This window comes from Chiloscyllium punctatum, chromosome 16 (assembly GCF_047496795.1).
Source record: "Chiloscyllium punctatum isolate Juve2018m chromosome 16, sChiPun1.3, whole genome shotgun sequence".
Lineage (NCBI taxonomy): Eukaryota > Metazoa > Chordata > Chondrichthyes > Orectolobiformes > Hemiscylliidae > Chiloscyllium > Chiloscyllium punctatum.
The window spans coordinates 35,514,602-35,535,970 of record NC_092754.1 but is presented as its reverse complement, the minus strand read 5'-3'; the positions used below and the strand labels follow the sequence as shown (position 1 = coordinate 35,535,970).

The following is a 21,369-nucleotide window of genomic DNA, read 5'->3' as shown; positions in this document are numbered from 1 at the left end:
GCGGTGTGGACTGGTTGGGCCGAAGGGCCTGTTTCCACATTGTAGGTAATCTAATCTAATCAATCTCCGCATCCAACACACTATCCTTAAACACTTCCACCAACTCCAACTAGACCCCACGACCAAGAACATCTTCTCCTCCCCACCTCTCTCTGCTTTCCGCAAGGACCATTCCCTTCGACAGTCCTTGGCCTTCTCCATTGCCACAATGAACCAAACCACAAAATGGAGGAACAACACCTCATCTTCCACCTGGGACAGTCTACAGCCTGGAGGACTCAACATTGATTTCTCCAATTTCGAATAATTTCCCTTCCCAACTCCTGGCTCCCTTCCCAGTCCCTCCCCTCCTCCCTGTTACCAACTGGATTCATTCCTCTCATTGACCAACCACATCGTACCCTCTATCTGTCTTCACCTATCCCCACTTCACCACCCTGCCCCGCCACCCGCTTTATCAGCAGCTCCCCCTACACCCACTCCCAGTCCTGAAGAACAGTTGCACCTGAAACATCGACAACTCCACCTCCTGCTGCTGTCTGATTTGCTACATTTAGATTAGATTAGATTCCCTACAGTGTCGAAACAGGCCCTTCGGCCCTACAAGTCAACACTGACCCTCTGAAGAGTAACCCACCTAGACCCATTTCCCTCTGACTAATGCACCTAACACTATGGGCAATTTAGCATAGACAATTCACCTGACCTGCACATCTTTGTACTGTGGGAGGAAACCCATGCAGACACGGGGAAATGTGCAAACTCCACACAGACAGCCACCCAAGGCTGGAATTGAACCTGGGACCCTGGTGCTATGAGACAGCAGTGCTAACCACTGAGCCACGGTGTGTTCTTCCAGCTACCTGCCTGTCTACTTTGGATTCCAGCATCTGCAGTTTTGTTTTGTCCCTAGGCATCAAAATCAATCAATGGAAATCGGTGGGGATTGTTTATTAACAAAGTGGTAGAGGTAGATACAACTACAACATTTGGATAGGTATAGGGATAGAAAAGGTTTAGAGGGATATGTGCTAAATGCAGGCAAATGGGAATTAGTTCAGTTTAGGAAATTGGGTCAGCATGAACAAGTTGGGCCGAAGATCTGTTTCCATACTGTACCTCTCTATGACTAATTTATTTTCAGAAACCATTTGAGGTTGAGGGTGTTGATGGCTAGGCCAGCATTTATTGTTCAGCCCTAATATCTTGGAGAAGGTGGGCAAATCAGTGGAGCACAAATAAATATAGAGCTTAGAGTCCTACAACATGGAAACAGACCCTTCAGCCCAACTTGTCTCTGCCGACCAGGTATCTTAAGCTAACAACACAAAATAAAATATAAATAGCATAAATTATATATGATAAAGCTACAAACACCAGTTTAATCCAATCACCGAAGAAGTTCCTGTTCCACAAAAAGCTAGTTTCACTTCAGACAGCACCCTCTGGTGACACAACAGGCTTAGACTGTTGACTTGTGTTGCTAATAGCAACCAGGTTTTAATAGTGCTCCTGTGAGTTGCAGCAAGCCTCTGGTGGTGTTGGTATAAAGTCAGCTAATGCCTCCGAAAAAGAAGACTTTTGTCAAGAGAAAGAGAAAAAAGGTCACCAAAAAAGAGACTCAGAAAACATCTGAGAATAACCAGAATCTTCCAGAGCCTCTTAAAGCTGATTTTGTACCATCGCCCTCTGTGCTGAGGGAAAAGGTAAGGCTATACTTAATCCTCAAGACTCATTGTCAAGAGTTGATTTGAGAATTTTTGAGGCTCCTCGGTGGGTTTTGTCATTGTCATCTTTGCTGAGTATTCTTTCCATCTTCTCTATTGTGTATGACACTTAGAGTCTGCAATTGTGTGACTCAGAATAAACCTTTCACATTTCCATCTTTCACTGTTGTTTTAGTCTTATTTTTGCTTAATGTTTTATTATATTCTCTTCTTTCCCAATTCACCCCTCTCCCCTTCCTCTCTGAATGAAGATGCTTCTCTGTCAGATACCAACCATGCACCCATCACCTCAATCCCTGCCCTTGCACCTCCGATGGTAACCTAGCTACCTGAAATATTAGTCACATGTAATTCTCAGGTGAAGGTGAGATGAAAGGAAATAATAAATTGATTAAAGTATTAAAAGTTGTTTATGCTAGTTTGATCCTGGTTGGTGTTAAAGTTATATGTGAGTAGTGTGTGTTTCTGTGAGTGAGTGTGCATCTGTGTATGTTTGTACATCTGTGTGGGTCTCTGAGTGTGTGAGTGCAGGGCCCAGGAGAGAAATTTGGGTGTTCTTTCAAATTTCCTGGTGCCTTTACAACCACCTCTGCCCCTTTAAGCATCCCATTACATCCTTCTGGAACAATACTCACTCTAGGGTTGAATTCTGAGGTCTGAGGTTTGAGATTAATTAGTTCTGAAGAACAGTCATTCCAGACTTGAGGCGTGAACTCTGTTTCTCTCTCCACAGAAGTTGCCAGACCTGCTAAGTTTCTCTGCCTCTATTTGTAAAGCACTTGGAAAGCTCAGTTTTCTATATGATTTTCACTTTACAGTCATGACTTACACATGACTTAGTCAACATATTGTGCAACCAACTTCACTTTTTAGTACCTAGCCCTACGCAATACCAAAACAGCTATGTCTAAAAGACTTGAATCACACCAGCACTCAAACAACAATCCCATGCACCTGCACATCACTCCTGGTTTCATTTAGATTTAAAAATGGAAAAGGCTTCAAGTAAATAAGCTCCAATCAAGTGGGGAACTGAAGTGGGTAGTGAGGGGCCCTATTCTCTCTCTAGTTACCCTTTTGTCCTTAATGTATTTGTAAAAACTCTTTGGGGTCTCCTTAATTTTATTTGCCAAAGCTACCTCATGTCCCCTTTTGGCCCTCCTGATTTCCCTCTTAAGTATACTCCTACTTCCTTTATTCTCTTCTAAGGATAATGAGGAGAAAGTGAGGACTGCAGATACTGGAGATCAGAGTCGAAGAGTGTGGTGCTGGAAAAGCACAGCAGGCCAGGCAGCATCGGAGGAGCAGGAGAATCGACGTTTCAGGCACAAGCCCTTCATCAGGAATGAGGCTTGCGGGCCAAGGGGGCTGAGAGATAAATGGGAGGGGGGTGGGGCTGGGGGGAAGGTAGCTGGGAATGCAATAGGTAGATGAATGTGGTGGGTGATGGTGATAGGTTGGAGTGGAGGGTGAAGGAGATAAGTGGGAAGGAAGATGGACAGGTAGGACCGTTCAAGAGGGTGATGCTGTGTTGGAACGTTGAGAGTGGGATAAGGTTAGGGGGAGAGGAAATGAGGAAACTGGTGAAATCCACCTTCACCCTGGGTGGTTGGAGGATCCCAAAGTGGAAGATGAGGCATTCTTCCTCCAGGCGTTGGGTGATTGGGGTTTGGCGATGGAACCAGGACCTGCATGGCCTTGGCGGAGTGTGAGGGGCTGTTGAAGTGTTCATCCACAGGGTGGTGGAGTTGGTCAGTGCGGGTGTCCCAGAGATGTTCTCTGAAATGTTCTGCAAGTTGGCGTCCTGTCTCCCCAATGTGGAGGAGACCACATGGAGTGCAACAGATGCAGTAGGTGGCTTGTGTGGAAGTACAAGTAAATTTCTGTTGGATGTGGAAAGATCCTTTGGGTCCTTTGACGGAGGTGAGGGGGGAGGTGTGGGCACAAATTTTGCACTTCCTGCAGTGGCAGGGGAAGGCACCAGGATTAGAGTGTGGGTTGGTGGTGGGGGGTGGGCCATGGACCTGACAAGAAAATTGTGGTCTCTCCAAAACAAAGATAGGGGTGGGGAGGGAAATATATCTCTGGTGGTGGGGTCTGTTTTGTAAGTGGCAGAAATGGCGGAGGATGATGTGGTGTATCTGGAGGTTGGTGTGGTGGAAGGTAAGGACCAGGGAAATTCTGTGAAATGAATGGTCGACTTTGATTCATTGACATCTTTAAGTGTTGACAATAAATTGTTTTTTCTGTGATCTGAAATCAAAAGAGAAATGCTGGAAAATCTCAGTAGGTCAAGCAGCATCTGTAAGGAGAGAAAAGAGTTGACGTTTCGAGTCTAACTGACCGTTTGTCAAATTTCTCTGTGATCTCTTTTGTCAATGTCTGTGTTTATCATGAGACAAGATAAAGGGAATGCAATATTTGAGGGTCCTGTTATTTGTTCTTTAATTGTCTCTCTGTTTGAAATGTTTACAAGGTTATCAGAATATTGGTTTTGATTTCACATCAAATTGTATTTTCTTTCTTTCTTTGCTATTCCATACTTGCCATTGTTTCTCTACATCTCATTGGTTATGTACATAGTGCATCCTGGGCATCCTGAGTACAAGTTGACAGGTTGGCAAGATTTTGTGAAGGATGAGGTTTCTGAATACTCAGAAGTGTATGGTAAAATAGGGCAAAGTCAGCAAGTTGAGGTCATGCCTGAAAATCTGTTGGAATTCTTTGAGGAGGTAACAGTCAAGCAGAGTTGATGGATTTTATCTACCTGGACTTCAAGAAGGCCTTTGACAAGGTGCCACACAGGAGGCTCCTGAGTGAGATAAGGGTCTCAGAGACAAAGTGCTAGCATGGATATCTGGTCGGCATGGACAAGTTGGACTGAAGGGTCTGTTTCCATGCTGTACATCTCTATGACTCTCTATGACTCAATGACTCTATGGATAGAAGATGGGCTGTCTGGCAGAAAGCAGAGAGTGGGGATAAAAGGGTCCTTCTCAGGATGGCAGCCGGTGACAAGTGGTGTTCAGCAGGGCTCAGTGTTGGGACCAAAGCTTTTCACTTTATACATTTACAGGACATGAGGGCATTCTGGCTAAGTTTGCAAATGATACAAAGATAGGTAGAGGGTCAGGTAGATTTAGAAGGCAGGGAGGCTGTAAAAGGATTTGGACAGGTTCGGAAAGTGGGCAAAGAAGTGGCAGATGAAATACAACATGGCAAAGTTGCACTTTGGTAGGAAGAATAGAGGAATGGACTATTTCCAAAATGGGGAGAAAATGCAGAAATCTGAAATGCAAAGGGACTTGGGAGTCTTCGTCCAGGTTTTTCTTAAGGTAAATGTGTCGGTTGAGTTGTTAGTTAGGAAGGTAAATACAATATTGTCATTCACATCAAGAGGTCTAGAATATAAAAGCAGGGAGGTCCTTCTGAGGCTTTATAATGCTCTGGTCAGATTACACATTTAGAGTATTGTGAGCAACTTTGGGCCCCATACCTCAGGAAGGATGTATTGGCCCTGGTGCAGGTCCAGAGGAGGTTCAAGCAAATGACCCCAGGAATAAAAAGCTTACATATGAGGATTGTTTGAAGACTCTAGGACTATACTCAGTGGAGTTTAGAAGGATGAGGCAAGATCTGATTGAAACTTACAGAATACTGAGTGGCCTGGACAGAGTGGATGTTGGGAAGGTGTTTCCATTGGCAGGAGAGATGAGGACCCAAGGACACAGCCTTAGAGTAAAGGGAGATAAGGAGAATGAAGATAAAGTGGAACGCCTTTAGCTGGAGAGTGGTGAATCTGTGGAATTAAATGCCATAGAAGGATGTGGAGGCCAGGTCATTGAGTATATTTAAAACAGAGATAGATATGTACTTGATTGCCAAGGGGATCAAAGGTCATGGGGGGAAAGTGGTAAAATGGGGTCGAAAAGCCTATCAGCCATGATCAAATGGCAGAGCTGACTCAATGGGCCAAATGGCCTAACTTCTGCTCCTATGTCTAATGGACATAGATGGGGTGTAGCAAGTCCTTTGGAAATATCTTTCAAAAGGTTCCCAGCTCCAGACTATGGTTCATGATTGCTCTGAAGGGTTATTAGTCACAACTGGGAGGTCCAAATCGATGAAAGTTATTGGGGGTTGGGGGAAGTAGGAAATGGATGCCAGGTTATGAAGCTAGTTGGATCAGGAATACAGTGCAAAGTGCAGATTCTTACCATGTGCCAGCAAAATGTGGGAGCGCTAAAAATTCTTAGATAAGGTCCTGCTTGCCATTTCTAAATGTCCCTAGAGTTAATCCGACTCTGCAAAACTCCAAGACTTTTACCCATTTTTTAAAAGTCATTTGTTAAAACCTACCCTTTTGACCAAGCTTTTAGTCATTTATCTGAATGTTTCTTTTATCCGTGTGGTGCAAATTTCTTCTGACCATGCCCTACTTTAATGGGCCTTGGGTCATTTTACTACATCAAAAGTGCTCTATAAATGCAAATCATTGTCTTTTGTACTGTTGAAATATTGGACAACTTTGATGACCTGTGATCCCCTGAATCTTCTTTTCACTACAGATACTGGCTTTTCTGCAGGAATGGAAAGATGAACAGCAGGAGATGGCTAAGAGAGAACTGTCAGACAAAATTCACCAAGAACTGACAGCCCAGGACATAAGGGATCTCAGGCTAGTGTTTGACACTACTGACACAAGGAATGCTGGGTAAATGTCAGAGGAACTGCTACATACCTCAGGACTAACAGAAAAAAACACATAGCAAGACCGAAACAAGAATATAAAATGCTGAAAATATACAGCAAACTAGTCAGCGTCTGTAAGGGGAGAAGTGCCTCATCATATGTTTGCGTTTTTATTTTTTATATACCACTGGCTTGGTGCCAGATTTCATAGAGTTATAGAGTTATACAGCACAGAAACAGACCCTTCAGTCCAACTCACCTGCGCCAATCAGACATTCCATTTTGGCCCAGTCCCATTTGTCAGCACTTGGCCCATATTCCTCTAAACCCTTCCTATTCATATACCCATCCAGATGCCTTTTAAATGCAGTAATTGTACCACTTCCTCATTCTGTACACCGTCTGCATGAAAAATTACCCCTCAGGCCCTTTTTAAATCTTTCCCCTCTCATCTAAAGCGTATGCCCTCTAGTTTTGGGCACCCTCACCCCAGGAAATAGACTTTGGCTATTTAGCCTATTAATTGCCTCTCATGATTATATAAACCTCTATAAGGTCACCCCACAGCCTCTGGCATTCCAGGGAAGAAAGCTTCAGCTTCTCCCTATATCTCAAACCTCCATTCCCGGCAACTTCCTTATAAATCTTTTCTGCACCCTCTCAAGTTTAACAAAATCATTCTTATAGAAGGGTGATCAGAATTATATGCAGTATTTCAAAAGTGACCTCACCAAGTGACATCCCAACCCCTGTACTCAATGCACTGACCAATAAATGCAAGCATGTTAAACACCTTCTTCACAACCCTGTCTACCTGCAACTCCACATTCAAGGAACTATGCACATGTATCCCTAGGCCTCTTTAGTAACTCTCCCCAGGGCTCTTCTATTAACTGTGTAAGTCCTGCCTCGGCTTGACTTACCAAAATACAACACCTCACATTTATCGGAATTAAACTTCATCTGCCACTCCTCAGTCCATTGGCCCGTCTAATCAAGGTCCTGTTGTACTCTTGAGACAACCTTCCTCACTGTGCATGACACCACATATTTTGGTGTCACCTTCAAACTAACTAACCATACCTCCTATATTCATGCCCAAATCATTTATATATGTAAATAAAAAGCAGTGGACCCAGCACCAGTCCTTGTAGCACACCGCTGGTCACAGTGCGAAAAACAACCCTCCACCATCACCGCCACAACCTTCCGTGTCCTACATACAAGCCAATTTTGTATCCAATTAGTTCGCCTCTTCTGGATCCCATGTGATCTAATCTTACTAATCAGTCTACCATGTGGATCCTTGTCAGATGCTTTGCTTCAGTCCATATCGACAATGTCTGTCACTCTGCCTTTATCAACTTTCTTTGTCACATCTTCAAAAACCTCAATCAACTTAGCGAGACATGATTTCCAAAGTACAAAGCCATACTCACCATCCCTAATCAGCCCTTGCCTTTCCAAATACTGCCCCTTAGAATGCCCTCCACCACTGCCATAAGCCTCATTGGTCAATAGTTCTCTGTCTTTTCCTTACACCCTTTCTTAAATAATGGCACCACCTTAGACACCCTCCAATCTGCCGGCACCTCACCCATGATTATTGATGATACAAATATCTCAGCAAGGGGCCCAACAATCTTTTCCCCAGCTTCTCATAAAGTTCTGGAAAACACCTATCAGGTCTCAGGGATTTATCTACCTTTATGTGTTTTACATCTTTCAGCACCTCCTCTTCTGTAATATGAACACTTTTCACAACATCATTTATTCTCCTTGTTCGCTACATGTCCTTCTCCACAGTAAATACCGATGCCAAATATTTGTTTAATATCTCACCCATCTCCTGCGGTTCCACAAACTGACAACCACCTTGATCTTTAAGGGCCTTATTCTCTCCCTAGTTATTCTTTTGTCCTTAATGTACTTACAGAATCTCTTTGGATTCTCCTTAACTCTCATGTCCCCTTTCTGTCCTCCTGATTTCCCTTTTAGGTATACTCCTACTGCCCTTATATAGATCTAGGGATTCACTCAATCCCAGCTCTCTGTAGCTGATAAATAAGGTAAAAACAATAACTGCAGATGCTGGAAACCAGATTCTCGATTAGTGGTGCTGGAAGAGCACAGCAGTTCAGGCAGCATCCAAGGAGCTTCGAAATCGACATTTCAGGCAAAAGCCTGATGAAGGGCTTTTGCCCGAAACATTGATTTCGAAGCTCCTTGGATGCTGCCTGAACTGCTGTGCTCTTCCAGCACCACTAATCCAGAAGATAGCTGATATATGCCTCCTTCCTTTTCTTGACCACAGCCTCAGTGTCTAGTCATCCAGCATTCTGTACACACATCAGCTTGCCCTTCATCCTAACAGGAACACACTGTCTCTGAACATTAGCTGTGCCTTTGTCATATTCAGCACAGAATATATACAACAGAATTTCATGTGTTACCATTAAGAACAATGTATAACTTAAAGTTATTTCAGATTTTTGTTTTTTTTTTGTGTTCAGAAGGGGAAAACATAGTGAGTTATTTTCGCGTTTCATTTGTGAACCTTAGTGACAGAAGTCTGGGAGCATGTTTTGTCTACATACATTTTCGTGAGGTTTTGCAACCTTAAAGTAGCGATAGGGTTAATGGTTCAATGTATTAATAATAAGTTGGAGAGAAAAAGAATTGTTCCGTAGCAAACTGATGTTCCCTCTCTGCTCAGAGGGTCCACACGTGTCAATTGGTATGTGGACATACTGACCTCCGGTCCTGAAAGTCATTGCCAAGTATGGACCTCAGAGGCCTGGGCAGCAGCAGGAAAAGTTAAGGGGAATGTAGCTCGCAACAGGTGTCCAGTAACGCAGGAAGGGAAAACAATCCAGAAAGTCAGTCAGTCTGTGTGTGAGTTTGCCATGAAGCTGAGGCTGAACTATTAAACTCTCTGGCAAGAAATCTGGCAAGAAAGCTGAATTCAGGGGCACCTGTCTTTGCTCTGAAGTTAAAGTAATAATAAGTTTAATTTGTAGGTTATTTTATGTGTTTCAGGGAGGTACTGCAGAAAGGAAATTGGTTACAGTTTTGCTAATTTGAGTAAGATTTCTTGGTGTGGAGATAGCAGTGGCTTCTTGCTGAGGTTATGGTATGGCTAGGATAAAATGAAAAAATGTGACTTGAATTTTTTTGGTGTTAAAATCTTTCCGACATTTTGTCTACTGCAACAGAGTTCATGTTGTTCCCCTTGTTTAATAATTATTTAATTCAACATTGCTAAAAGGAGAATAGAAGTTGGAGCTTTTTGTTTTACACTCATCAGAACTAGGAAGCAAGAAACAGACTTTAAAAGAAAGAGACATCATTTTTGTCATGGAGATGCAGCAATAACTGTTAACTGTCAATCTTAATTTTTATACCAGGCAGGTAAATTCTGATTGGTCAGGAAGTTGCCAAGGAGTTGCAGCAGAGGTTGACTGACTCCGTGCTCCCGATTTATAATATGTACAAATTCCTTTTGCCCATATAGCTGTATAGCCCCTGATAAATCCTGCACATGGCAACAAGTGTTCCATTTCTAGGCTTCTTCCTCCAGAAGCTGCTGCTACACATGGACCTCAAAGCAAAAAGCAATACAGGGAACGTTGGTGTTTAGTATGCATTTATGTGTGTGGCTTCTTGCATGTACATCACATTGCAAGCCTGGCTAATGATCTTAAATTGGTTTCCAGCGTAACTCTTCGCACAGTCTTGATTATTTATCCAATGACAAAATTGCACCTAATGGTGGGTATACATTCCTGAGGGACATAAACAGGAGTAACAGCGACTTTCTTTGATGTGGCTGGAGGTTGAAATATTGCAAATGTGCAGATTGCAAGGGGCAGGAAGTTAATGGTCTTTCCATCAAAGATGCACTTCTCTCAGAAACCAACAAAGATGTTAGCAAGTGCTGGATCTAGAGGGGATCCACAGGGATGATATCTATGTGGGAGTACATGCTGTCATTGAAACCAATACTCAACTGCATGAGTTGTGAAGTTTGTAAATTCATTGAACATAGATTTGGATACATTCTAAATTGTCATGATAAAGTGAATTAGTGCAGATGTCAACGACTTCTTTGAGTGGCATGTTGGTAAGTAAGCTGGCAATGTGGTCACATAGACATGCTACTGGTCTCAATATGTATGTCTTGTATGGTCTTAGCAAATGTGAAGTAGTTTGGTAGCTCAGTTAAGGACCCTGTAAAATGTGGCAAATCTCTCCAAACATGTCCTTTTTCCAAACAAAGCGTTTATTCTCATTTATGGGTTCAATTTTACAAGGTGAAGAATGAAAGGGAGATGCCTGACAAGTGAGCAAACATAGTAACAACCACTGAACTATGCCTCAGTCCCGATAACGGCCCTGTGCAGCCAGTGCGGTATGTATACCCAGATTGTGCTCTGCAATGACGTCAAGCCAGGAATATGAGAAAAAGAATAAAATTCATGGGTGCAGCAGTTGGAAGAAAAAATTCTTCAATTAAGAAATTCAACAAAATTAATCTGCAATTCATTCTCTCAGTCACCAAATTGCTAAGCCCATGTTGAGGCATAGATTCAAGGGGTCAATAATACCAGGGTAACTAGGGCAATTGTATTCTTTAGTGGGTAAGGTGCAGATAATCAAGAGTTCCTTAACAGCATTGTTGACCTTTCACCTTCTGTGACTGGCTATTTCTGCAAATAGTGGGATCTTCGTGTTGGTATCTTATTTCCGATCCATTTATGTGTGCTCAGCTTATATTCGCTCCTATTCGAGATTTTCATCCTCATTTTCAAATGCCTCCTCAACTTAGTCCTTCACAACTTTGTAACCTATCCTAGCTTTAAAACTCTCTGAGATGAGATCAGTCGTGATCATATCAAATGAGGGAGCAGGCTCAAGTTGCCTTCTTCCACTTCTAGTTCTTATGAGAAATCTGTGCTGCCTCCTATTATTTGAGGTTGCACGGTGGCTCAGTGGTTAGTACTGCTGCCTCACAGCACTAGGAACTCAGGTTCAATTCCAGCCTCTATGTGGAGTTTGCACATTCTCCCTGTCTGTGTGAGTTTCCTCCCACAGTCCAAAGATGTGCAGGTCAGGTGAATTGGCCATGCTAAATTGCCCCTAGTGTTAGGTGCATTTGTCAGAGGGAATTCGGTCTGGGTGGGTTACTCTTCAGTGGGTCGGTGTGGATTTGGTGGGCCGAAGGGCCTGTTTCCACACTGTAGGAATCTAATCTATTATCAGATTCTCGTTATACCACCATTACTTTCAAGTATCTGGAACAAAACTCTGGAATTTACTGTGTCAAACCTCACTGCCCCTCAGCCTTTTGTCCTGACTTTAAGATGCAATTAAATCCTATTTCTCTGAAAGCTTTTGGTCACCTTCCTTAACACTATCTCATGTGAGTCAATAATTACATTTGCTTGGTGATGCTCCTAGGAAGCATTTGGGACATTTTTCAAAGATAAAGACACTTTATAAATGCATATTGCTGTTTTTGCTAAAGCAGAACAATTTTTTGATCGATTCTAATCAGACACACATATTGAAAACAGTGAACTAGTACAGTCAGAATTTAATAGAATTTTTAATTTATCTAACCGAGGAAAATGCTTCATCTGTGCAAATTACTAATTTTATTCAGGTATCTTAGTTCCACTGAAGTCTGTACAGCTCTGCAGACCTTAGGATTTCTTGTCAACCAACAAGACCTGAAGAAAACGATGAGGAATTTGAGACTTTCTAAAGAAGAGTAAGTATAACAATTGCCACATTTCCCAGTCGGAATCAACATTTTGATTCCAGCTCTCCTCATATTACACAATCCGTTCAATGCATCTCCACCACCAACAATCAGACCCCACCACCATACATTACTTCCATCCCCACCCCTATCTGTGTTCCACAGACTCCCTCCATGATTCCCTCGTTAGGTCCACCACCCCGCCCCCACCAATGCACCCTCCACATCCGGCACCTTCCTTTGCTGCCGCACGAGATGCAAAACCTGTGCCCATATACACTCTTACCTTCGTTTCAGGTCCCAAAAGATCCTTCCACATCCAGCAGACATTTTCCTGCACATCCAAACACCTCATCTACTGTAAATATTGATCCCAATATGGTCTTCTATACACTGGGGAGACAAGACGCCAACTCATTGAGCATTTCAGGGAACATCTCTGGGACACACGCACCAAACAACCCCACCAGCCCATGGCTGAATACTTCAACTCCCCCTTCCACTCCCCCAAGGTCATGCAAGTCCTGGGCCTCCTCTACTGCCAAATCAAAGCCACCCACCAACTGGAGGAAGAATCTCATCTTCCGCCTTGGGACCCTTCAACCAGACGGCATCAACATCGACTTCATGAGTTTCTAAACCTCCCCTCTCCCCCTCAACTTATCCCAGATCCAACCATCCAACCAGCAACACCCTCTTGAACTGTCCTACCTGTCCATCTTCCTTGCTACCTATCTACTCCACCATTCAGCCCAACCTCTCACTATTACACCTCACCGGCATTCACCTATCGTCTTCCCAGCTACCTTCCCCCCTCCCCCTCCCCCACCCCCCTCCCCCTCCATTTATCTCTTGGCCCCCTTCCCTCAACACATTCCTGATGAAGGGCTTATGCCTGAAATGTCGACTGCCCTGCTCCTAGGATGCTGCCTGACCTACTGTGCCTTTCCACTGCTACACTTTCTGACTCTCAATCCTTTTAACGCAGCTAGACAGAGCACATTTGCTGCTTATTCCCTTTGATTTTACATTTATTAAAAGTGATGACACCAAAATTGGAGGTGTAGTGGACAGTGAAGAAGGTTACCTCAGAGCACAATGGGATGTTGATCAGACGGCCAATGGGCCGAGGATGGCAGATGGAGTTTAATTTAGATAAATGTGAAGTGCTGTATTTTGGAAAGGCAAATCAGGGCAGGACTTATGCACTTAACAGCAAGGTCAGGAGTGTTGCTGAACAAAGGGACCTTGGAGTGTAAGTTTATAGTTCCTTCAAAGTGGAGTCATAGATAGACTGAGTAGTGAAGAAGGCATTTGGTGTGTTTGCCTTTATTGGTCAATGCATTGAATATAAAAAGGGCAGAGTGTCTCACTGGTTGGCACTGCTGCCTCGCAGTGCCAGGACCCGGGTTCGATTCCAGCCTCGGGCGACTGTCTGTGTGGAGTTTGCACATTCTCCCATGTCTGCGTAGGTTTCCTCTGGGTGCTCCGGTTTCCTCCCACAGTCCAACAGATGTGTAGGCTAGTTGAATTGGCTATGCTAAATTGCCCATTGTGATAGGTGCATTAGTAGGGAGTAGGTGAATGGGTCTGGGTGGGTTACTCTCGGAGGGTCGGTGTGGACTTGTTGGGCTGAAGGGCATGTTTTTGCACTGTAGGGAATCTAATCTAATCATAAGAGTTGGGATGTCATGCTGTGGCTGTACAGGACATTGGTTAGGCCACTTCTGGAATACTGTGTGCAATTCTGGTCTCCCAGCTACAGGAAGGATATTATGAAAATTGGAAGGGTTCAGAAAAGAGAGAAGCATCAGAGACTGAGGGGTGATCTTATCGAGGTTTATAAAATCATGAGGGGCATGGACAGGGAAAATAGACAAGTCCTTTCCCCAGGGTGGGGAAGTCCAGAACTAGAGGGCACAGGTTTAAGGTGAGAGGGGAAAGATTTAAAAAGAACCCAAGGGGAACCCTTTTCACACAAAGTGCGGTATGTGGATGGAATGAGCTGCCAGTGGAAGCTGGTATAATTACAACATTTAAAAGGCATCTGGATGGGTATATGAATAGGAAAGGTTTAGAGGGATACGGGGCAAATGCTGGCAAGTGGAACTGGATTTATTTGGGATATCTGGTTGGCATGGACAAGTTGGAGGAAGGGTCTGTTTCCACGCTGTACATGCCTATGACTCTATGTTAACTTATGATGGTGAGGGTTTATTGGGTACCAACTGTTGTGTATAGAATGAGCTGCCAGAGGAAGTGGTAGGGGGCAAGTACATTACAACATTTGGACAGGTACATGGATAGTCTAGGTTTCAAGGGATATGGGCCAAACATAGACAACCAGACTCATTCAGTTTAGGAAACCTGGTCAGCGTGGATGAGTTGGACGGAAGGGCCTGATTTATGATCTTCTGAGATCACAGGAGGTGGAAATTTCATGGGTTACTTGATGGTAGAAATACTCATTGTACTTCTAAGATGTCCACTGCATGTGCACGCTTTGCTGATGCCAATTAATGCAGCTTAGGAGTGGAAATCTGGTTGATATTACTCCTATCATAATCCTCATGGACAGGGGCCCAAATATTAATTTGTCTGTTCAGTATCCTACCCCATATCACCCACTTACTGAGAAAACCGGGAAGCTAATAACTTCCATTTTTCTTGTTTATGATGAATGGTTCAATTGCCTTGGTCTTACTTCAGCTGCAATTTCTTTGCTACCATTCTGTGGTGTTTTTTGGAGTGGAATAAAGGTGAGAGTATTGGAAAACTTTCCAACTTTCTGATGTTTGTATTTTCCACAGGGGAGTAAGTTTCTCTGATTTCCTTCAGATTGTAATGGAGCACCAGGGAGATTCGAGAGACACTTACGAGGAGATTAAACTGGGATTTAGTCTCTTTGACTGTGGTAGGTAACATAAGTTCAAATTTAAGAATTGAAGCAGAAATTCTCACCAGACCTAAAATTGAAGGATATAACATTGCACCAAGATGCAGAATGACAAAATGGTAGATTGTCTGCCTGAAAGAATATCTGTTACTTGCAGATATTATTAAGCTGAGGCCCAACTGGAAAAGAAAACCATGGCAAATTTTTAAAGAGTGATTCCCAATGTCCTGACAAATATTATTCCTTCAATTGATAATCTTGTCAATATTGCATTACTGGTTGTACACGCTTGCTGTATGCAAACTGGCTATTGGGTTTCAACCATCTACGCTTCAAAAATATTAAATCTGGCTCTAAAGCACTTAGAATCATCAAGACATACAGCATGGAAACAGACCCTTCGGTCCAACCAGTCCATGTCAACCATAATCCCAAATTAAACTATTCCAACTTGTCTGCACTTGGCCCATATCTCACCAAACATTTCTTAGTCTACTTATCCAAATGTCTTTTAAATGCTGTAATTGTAGCTGCATCCACCACTTCCTCTAGAAGTTCATTTCACACACAAACAACTCTTTGTGTAAATATGTTGCCCCACATGTCTTTTGAAAATCTTTCTCCTCGACCTCAGGAATATATACCCTAATCTTGAAAACCCCCACTCACGGGAAAAGACACCTGCCATTCACCTTATCTATACCCCTCATGATTTTGTAAACCTCCATAAGGCCACTCCTCAAACTCCTACACTCCAGTGAAAAAAGCTACAACCCATCCAGCCTCTTCCTGTAATGCAAGCCAGGCAACATCTAATAAATCTCTTCTGCATTCTCTCCAGCTTAATAATATCCTAATTTACAAATCACTTTGAGATGTCTGTAAATGTGCTGTACAAATGACTGTAAAAACGGGGGCTTTTACAATGATCCAGTAGTTTTATAATCACCATTTCTTGAAATGAATATTCTTTTCCCAAGGTTATTTAATTAATTGATTTTAAATTCCTCAGATGCCTTTGTGAGATATAAACTCATGTCTACTAAATCTTTATAGTGTCATAGAGTCACACAGATATACAACATGGAAACAGACCCTTCGGTCCAACCCATCCATGCCAATCAGATTCCCAACCCAATCTAGTCCCATCTGCCATCATCCAGCCCATATCCCTCCAAACCCTTCCTATTCATATACCCATCCATATGCCTCTTAAATGTTGCAATTGTACCAGCCTCCACCACATCGTCTGACAGCTCATTCCATACACGTACCACCCTCTGCGTGAAAAAGTTGCCCCTTAGGTCTCTTTTATATCTTTCCCCTCTCACTCTAAACCTGTGCCCTCTAGATCTGGACTCCCCGATCCCAGGGAAAAGACTGTCTATTTATCCTATCCATGCTCCTCATAATTTTGTAAACCTCTATAAGGTCACTCCTCAGCCTCCGACGTTCCAGGGAAAACAGCCCCAGCCTGTTCAGCCACTCTCTATAGCTCAAATCCTCCAACCCTGGCAACATCCTTGTAAATCTTTTATGAATCCTTTCAAGTTTCACAACATCTTTCTGATAAGAAGGAGACCAGAGTTGCCCACAGTATTCCAACAGTGGCCTAACCAATGTCCTGTACAGCCGCAACATGACCTCCCAACTCCTATACTCAATACTCTGACCAAAGGAAAGCATACCAAACGCTGCCTTCACTATCCTATCTACCTGCGACTCCACTTTCAAGAAGCTATGAACCTGCACTCCAAGGTCTCTTTGTTCAGCAACACTCCCTAGGACCTTACCATTAAGTGTATACGTCCTGCTAAGATTTGCTTTCCCAAAATGCAGCACCTCGCATTTATCTGAATTAAACTCCATCTGCCACTTCTCAACCCATTGGCCCATCTGGTCCAGATCCTGTTGTAATCTGAGGTAACCCTCTACGCTGTCCACCATACCTCCAATTATGGTGTCATCTGCGAACTTACTAACTGTACCTCTTATGCTTGCATCCAAATCGTTTATGCAAATGACAGGATGTAGAGGGCCCAGCACCAATCCTTGTGGCACTCCACTGGTCACAGGCCTCCAGTCTGAGACCACCACCACCACCCTCTGTCTTCTACCTTTGAGCCAGTTCTGTATCCAAATGGCTAATTCGCCCTTTATTCCATGAGATCTAACCTTGCTAATCAGTCTCCCATGGGGAGCCTTGTTGAACGCCTTACTGAAGTCCATATAGATCACATCTACTGTTCTGCCCTCATCAATCTTCTTTGTTACTTCTTTAAAAAACTCAATAAAGTTTGTGAGACATGATTTCCCACGCACAAGCCATGTTGACTATCCCTCATCAGTCCTTGCCTTTCCAAATACATGTACATCCTGTCCCTCAGGATTCCCTCCAACAACTTGCCCACCACTGAGGTCAGGCTCACCGGTCTATAGTTCCCTCACTTGTCTTTACTGCCCTTCTTAAACAATGGCACCACATTTACCAATTCCAGCCTTCCGGCACCTCACCTGTGATCATCAATGATACAAATATCTCAGCAAGAGGCCCAGCAATTACTTCTCTAGCTTCCCACAGAGTTCTTGGGTACAGCTGATCAGGTCCTGGGGATCTATCCACTTTTAACCGTTTCAAGACATCCAGCACTTTCCCGTCTGTAATCTATTTCCCTACAGTCTTTATCTTCCATATCCTTTTCCACAGTAAATACTGATGCAAAATATTCATTTAGTACTTCCCCCATTTTCTGTGGCTCCACACAAAGACCGCCTTGCTGATCTTTGAGGGGCCCTATTCTCTCCCGAGTTATCCTTTTGTCCTTAATATATTTGTAAAAACCCTTTGGATTCTCCTTAATTCTATTTGCCAAAGCTATCTCATGTCCCCATTTTGCCCTCCTGATTTCCCTCTTAAGTATACTCCTGCTTGCTTTACACTCTTCTAAGGATTCACTTGATCAATCCTGTCTGTATCTGACATATGCTTCCTTCTTTTTCTTAACCAAACCCTCAATTTCTTTAGTCATCCAGCATTCCCTAAACCTACCAGCCTTCCCTTTCACCCTGACAAGAATATACTTTCTCTGGATTCTTGTTATCTCATTTCTGAAGGCTTCCCATTTTCCAGCTGTCCCTTTACCTGCAAACATCTGCCCCCAATCAGCTTTTGAAAGCTCTTGCCTAATACCATCAAAATTAGCCTTTCTCCAATTTAGAACTTCAACTTTTAGATCTAGTCTATACTTTTCCATCACAATTTTAAAACAAATAGAATTATGGTCGCTGGCCCCAAAGTGCTCCCCCACTGACACCTCAGACACCTGCCCTGCCTTTTAGCCTGACAGCTGGATTACTAATAGAGTAACATAACTATTTTGATACCATACTTTCTGACGATACATGTTGTGAGATTTTGTTTTAATCAGGGATAGCTTTATGGAGATAAGTAGTGATTGTGTAATTCAACTGAAGTTTACACTATTCTTCCAGCTTTTTACATATAGTAATTGGATATCACCATTCTCATGTTGTCCTCAAAGTGGTACTCAGCAACACATTAGTATTAGTACTGACTGTTTAGATAATAGACAGCATTTTATTTTTGTAAACTGTTCAATTCAATCTATCAAATTTAACCCTCAATATCTTCCTAGAAGGCATTCCTTTGCATTTGTAACTAAATTTCATGTCAGCATTTTGCAATTTCATTCCTCCACTCAGTTCTAAAGTCACTGGCTCATGCAAGTGTTTTTAAATCTCTCACTCAAATTGCTTCCCCAAGTCAATAAAGCATGGCACAAAGATCACAGCCAATTGCAGTTCCATACAGCGCACCTTACCTTATCAAGGAAGACAGAGCAAAAATGCTTTCTGTAGCTTAGAGCAAATATGAATAATTAGGTTGATTGATTCATTGCAGTACAGCATCCCAGAAATATCTACTTTTGATGTTGTGGTATGATTTGCTGACCAATTTTACATAAAATGCCCTGCTGTCAGTTTCTGAGTAGATCTAAAGGAACAAAGTATCTGTTGCAACAAGTATTTTGTTCTCTCCCTGACAACAAGATTGCAAAGAAAAATGGGAAAAACAAAAATCAAAAAGAAATATTGTTCATTATATAAGCGTATCAATATGATTATTTACAGATGGTGATGGGAAGATTACTTTTGACAATCTCAAAGATGCTTGCAAATCTGCAGGTGTCCACTTTTCACATCATGATTTGCGGGAGATGATCAAGGAAGTGGACACAAATGGTGATGGTACAGTTGACATGGAAGAGTTCATCAATCTCATGCTACAAACAAACTTGTTCTGACTGGTGAACCACTTGGACATTTTCATTCTGTTGGCACGTTCACTCCCATTCAAATTTTAACCATTTCTCTCTGTATCTGCTCAAATCTGCCTGAGGATGAACAAAAAAGGGCACAGCTGTTTTCAAGGTACAAATAAAAACTTTACACCTTCATCTGTTGTTGAACCCTTTGAAATGCAATCAGAAGTAATTCATCTTTTCGTACAAGACAATAAGAAATGGGAACAAAGTATGCCATTCGGCCCCCTCGAGCCTGCTCCTGCACACAATAGGATCATGGCTAATCTGAATTTCTCACATCCACCTTCCTGCGTTTTTCCAGTAAACTTTGATTCTCCGACTGATCAATAATTTGTCTATCTCAGCTTTAAATATGCACAAGCCCTCCCAGCTCTCTGTGGCAAGGAGTTCCAAAGGCTCATAACTTGACGAAAGAAATGCCCCCTCTTTCCAGTCTGAAATTGGCCATAGTGTCTCTATTCTGTGATTGTAATCTCTGGTCCTAGACTCTTCCGTGAAGGGAAGCATCCTCTCAGCGTTTGTCCCGTTAAGCCCTTTAAGAATCCTACAGATTTCAAAAAGAATGTCTCTTACTCTGCTAAGTCCAGTGAGTTGAGTCAAAATATAATTCCTCCATAATATAGTGAACTTTCCCTGAATTGCATTCAATGAAATATCCCTCCTTAAAAAAAGACCAAAACAATCTCACTCCTCCAGATGTAGTTTCATCAGCACCTTGTATGGTTGCAATAAGATGTCCCCTAAACTTTAACTCCAACTCTTTTAAGTAAGGGTCAATATTCCATTGGTCTTTCTGATTACCTGCTGTACCTGTGTGCTGGCTTTCTGTGTTTCATGAACAAGTATCCCCAAATCCCTTTGTGTTACAGCTTTCTGTAGTTTTTCTCCACTTAAAGATGTCCTTCTTTATAGATAATAAAGCTGCATTCTCTATATTCATTGTAGATTCTGAAATATTAGAATGAACTCTATGTTTACTGGGGATGTTTCTCAGGAAGCTCAATACTGGAGTTGAATTTCACCGGAGTTTCTAGTGGCCCACTGCCATAACTCAATTGAATTTTTGTTTATGTTTACACCATGGTTCTGCCAAATATTTCAGTGAAGGTATGATAGCAGAGGCCCCAAGGAGAAAATGACATTTACTTTGTATTTCCATTCACACTTCAATCTTTCAACAAAATGTTAGTCCTCGCTCCAATATTGACTATTGGAATTGTTTAAGTTCCAATCTCATGTTACTATTTTTCTTGAGCTTCCAATCAGGACATTTTCTAGACTGGTTGATCTTTTTGTAGATTTGTTAGATTTTACCTGTTATTCAGCTTTGTATATATGCACTCGGAATATTCCCTTGTTTTGTTACTTCTTCCAACATACATTGGGACACTAGGAAGCTCAGAGGAACAGAGGAATCTTGGGGTGGTTGCCCACAGATCCCTGAAGATGGGGGGACAGGTTATTAAATTGAATAAGGTGACATAAGGGACACCTTTATCTGTCATGGCATAGAATGCATGAGCAGGGAGGTTATTTTGGAGCTGTACAAAACTTTGCTTAACCCACAACTGGAGTACTGTGTGTAGTTCTGGTCACATTATTGTAAAATGAATATCTCTCTATTCCAGTGGCTCCAACTTTTGTAGTTTCCAGTTACGTGTACACCATGCATTCTGAGAAGATGTGCAAATCAGGTCAATACTCTGGACTTTAGAAGAATGAAGAGTGATGGAGAATGACAGAGAGACTGAAATGTTTACAATTCTAAAAAGAGATTTGTCAGGCTGGACTCTGACAGACTGTTTTCTTTGCTTATTCTCAGGATAAGGGACTAATCATTTAGGACTGAGGTGAAGAGACATTTCTTCACTCAAACGGTATATCTCCAAGAATTGCCAATCTCAATTGTTGAACACGCTCAAACCAATATTTGACCCCTCAAGG

The 21,369-nt window shown here is 42.5% G+C and overlaps 1 protein-coding gene across 1 annotated transcript; it reads left to right on the top strand.

Annotated features, from left to right (window-relative positions):
- The first annotated feature begins 1,519 nt into the window (after window positions 1-1,519).
- LOC140486858 (uncharacterized) lies at window positions 1,520-20,303 on the top strand. The gene is made up of 5 exons (XM_072585911.1): window positions 1,520-1,706; window positions 6,296-6,441; window positions 12,085-12,192; window positions 14,994-15,097; window positions 19,232-20,303. Exons 1-5 carry the CDS (start codon window positions 1,560-1,562, stop codon window positions 19,402-19,404), a joined length of 678 nt encoding a protein of 225 aa, XP_072442012.1. The 5' UTR covers window positions 1,520-1,559; the 3' UTR covers window positions 19,405-20,303.
- The last annotated feature ends 1,066 nt before the right edge of the window (window positions 20,304-21,369 follow it).

Coding starts and splice junctions, on each gene's coding strand:
- LOC140486858 (XM_072585911.1), top strand. CDS start 1,560: ATGCCTCCGAAAAAGAAGACTTTTGTCAAGAGAAAGAGAAAAAAGGTC. Junction 6,442..12,084: donor ACTGACACAAGGAATGCTGG/GTAAATGTCAGA, acceptor AATTTTATTCAG/GTATCTTAGTTCCACTGAAG. Junction 12,193..14,993: donor TTGAGACTTTCTAAAGAAGA/GTAAGTATAACA, acceptor TATTTTCCACAG/GGGAGTAAGTTTCTCTGATT.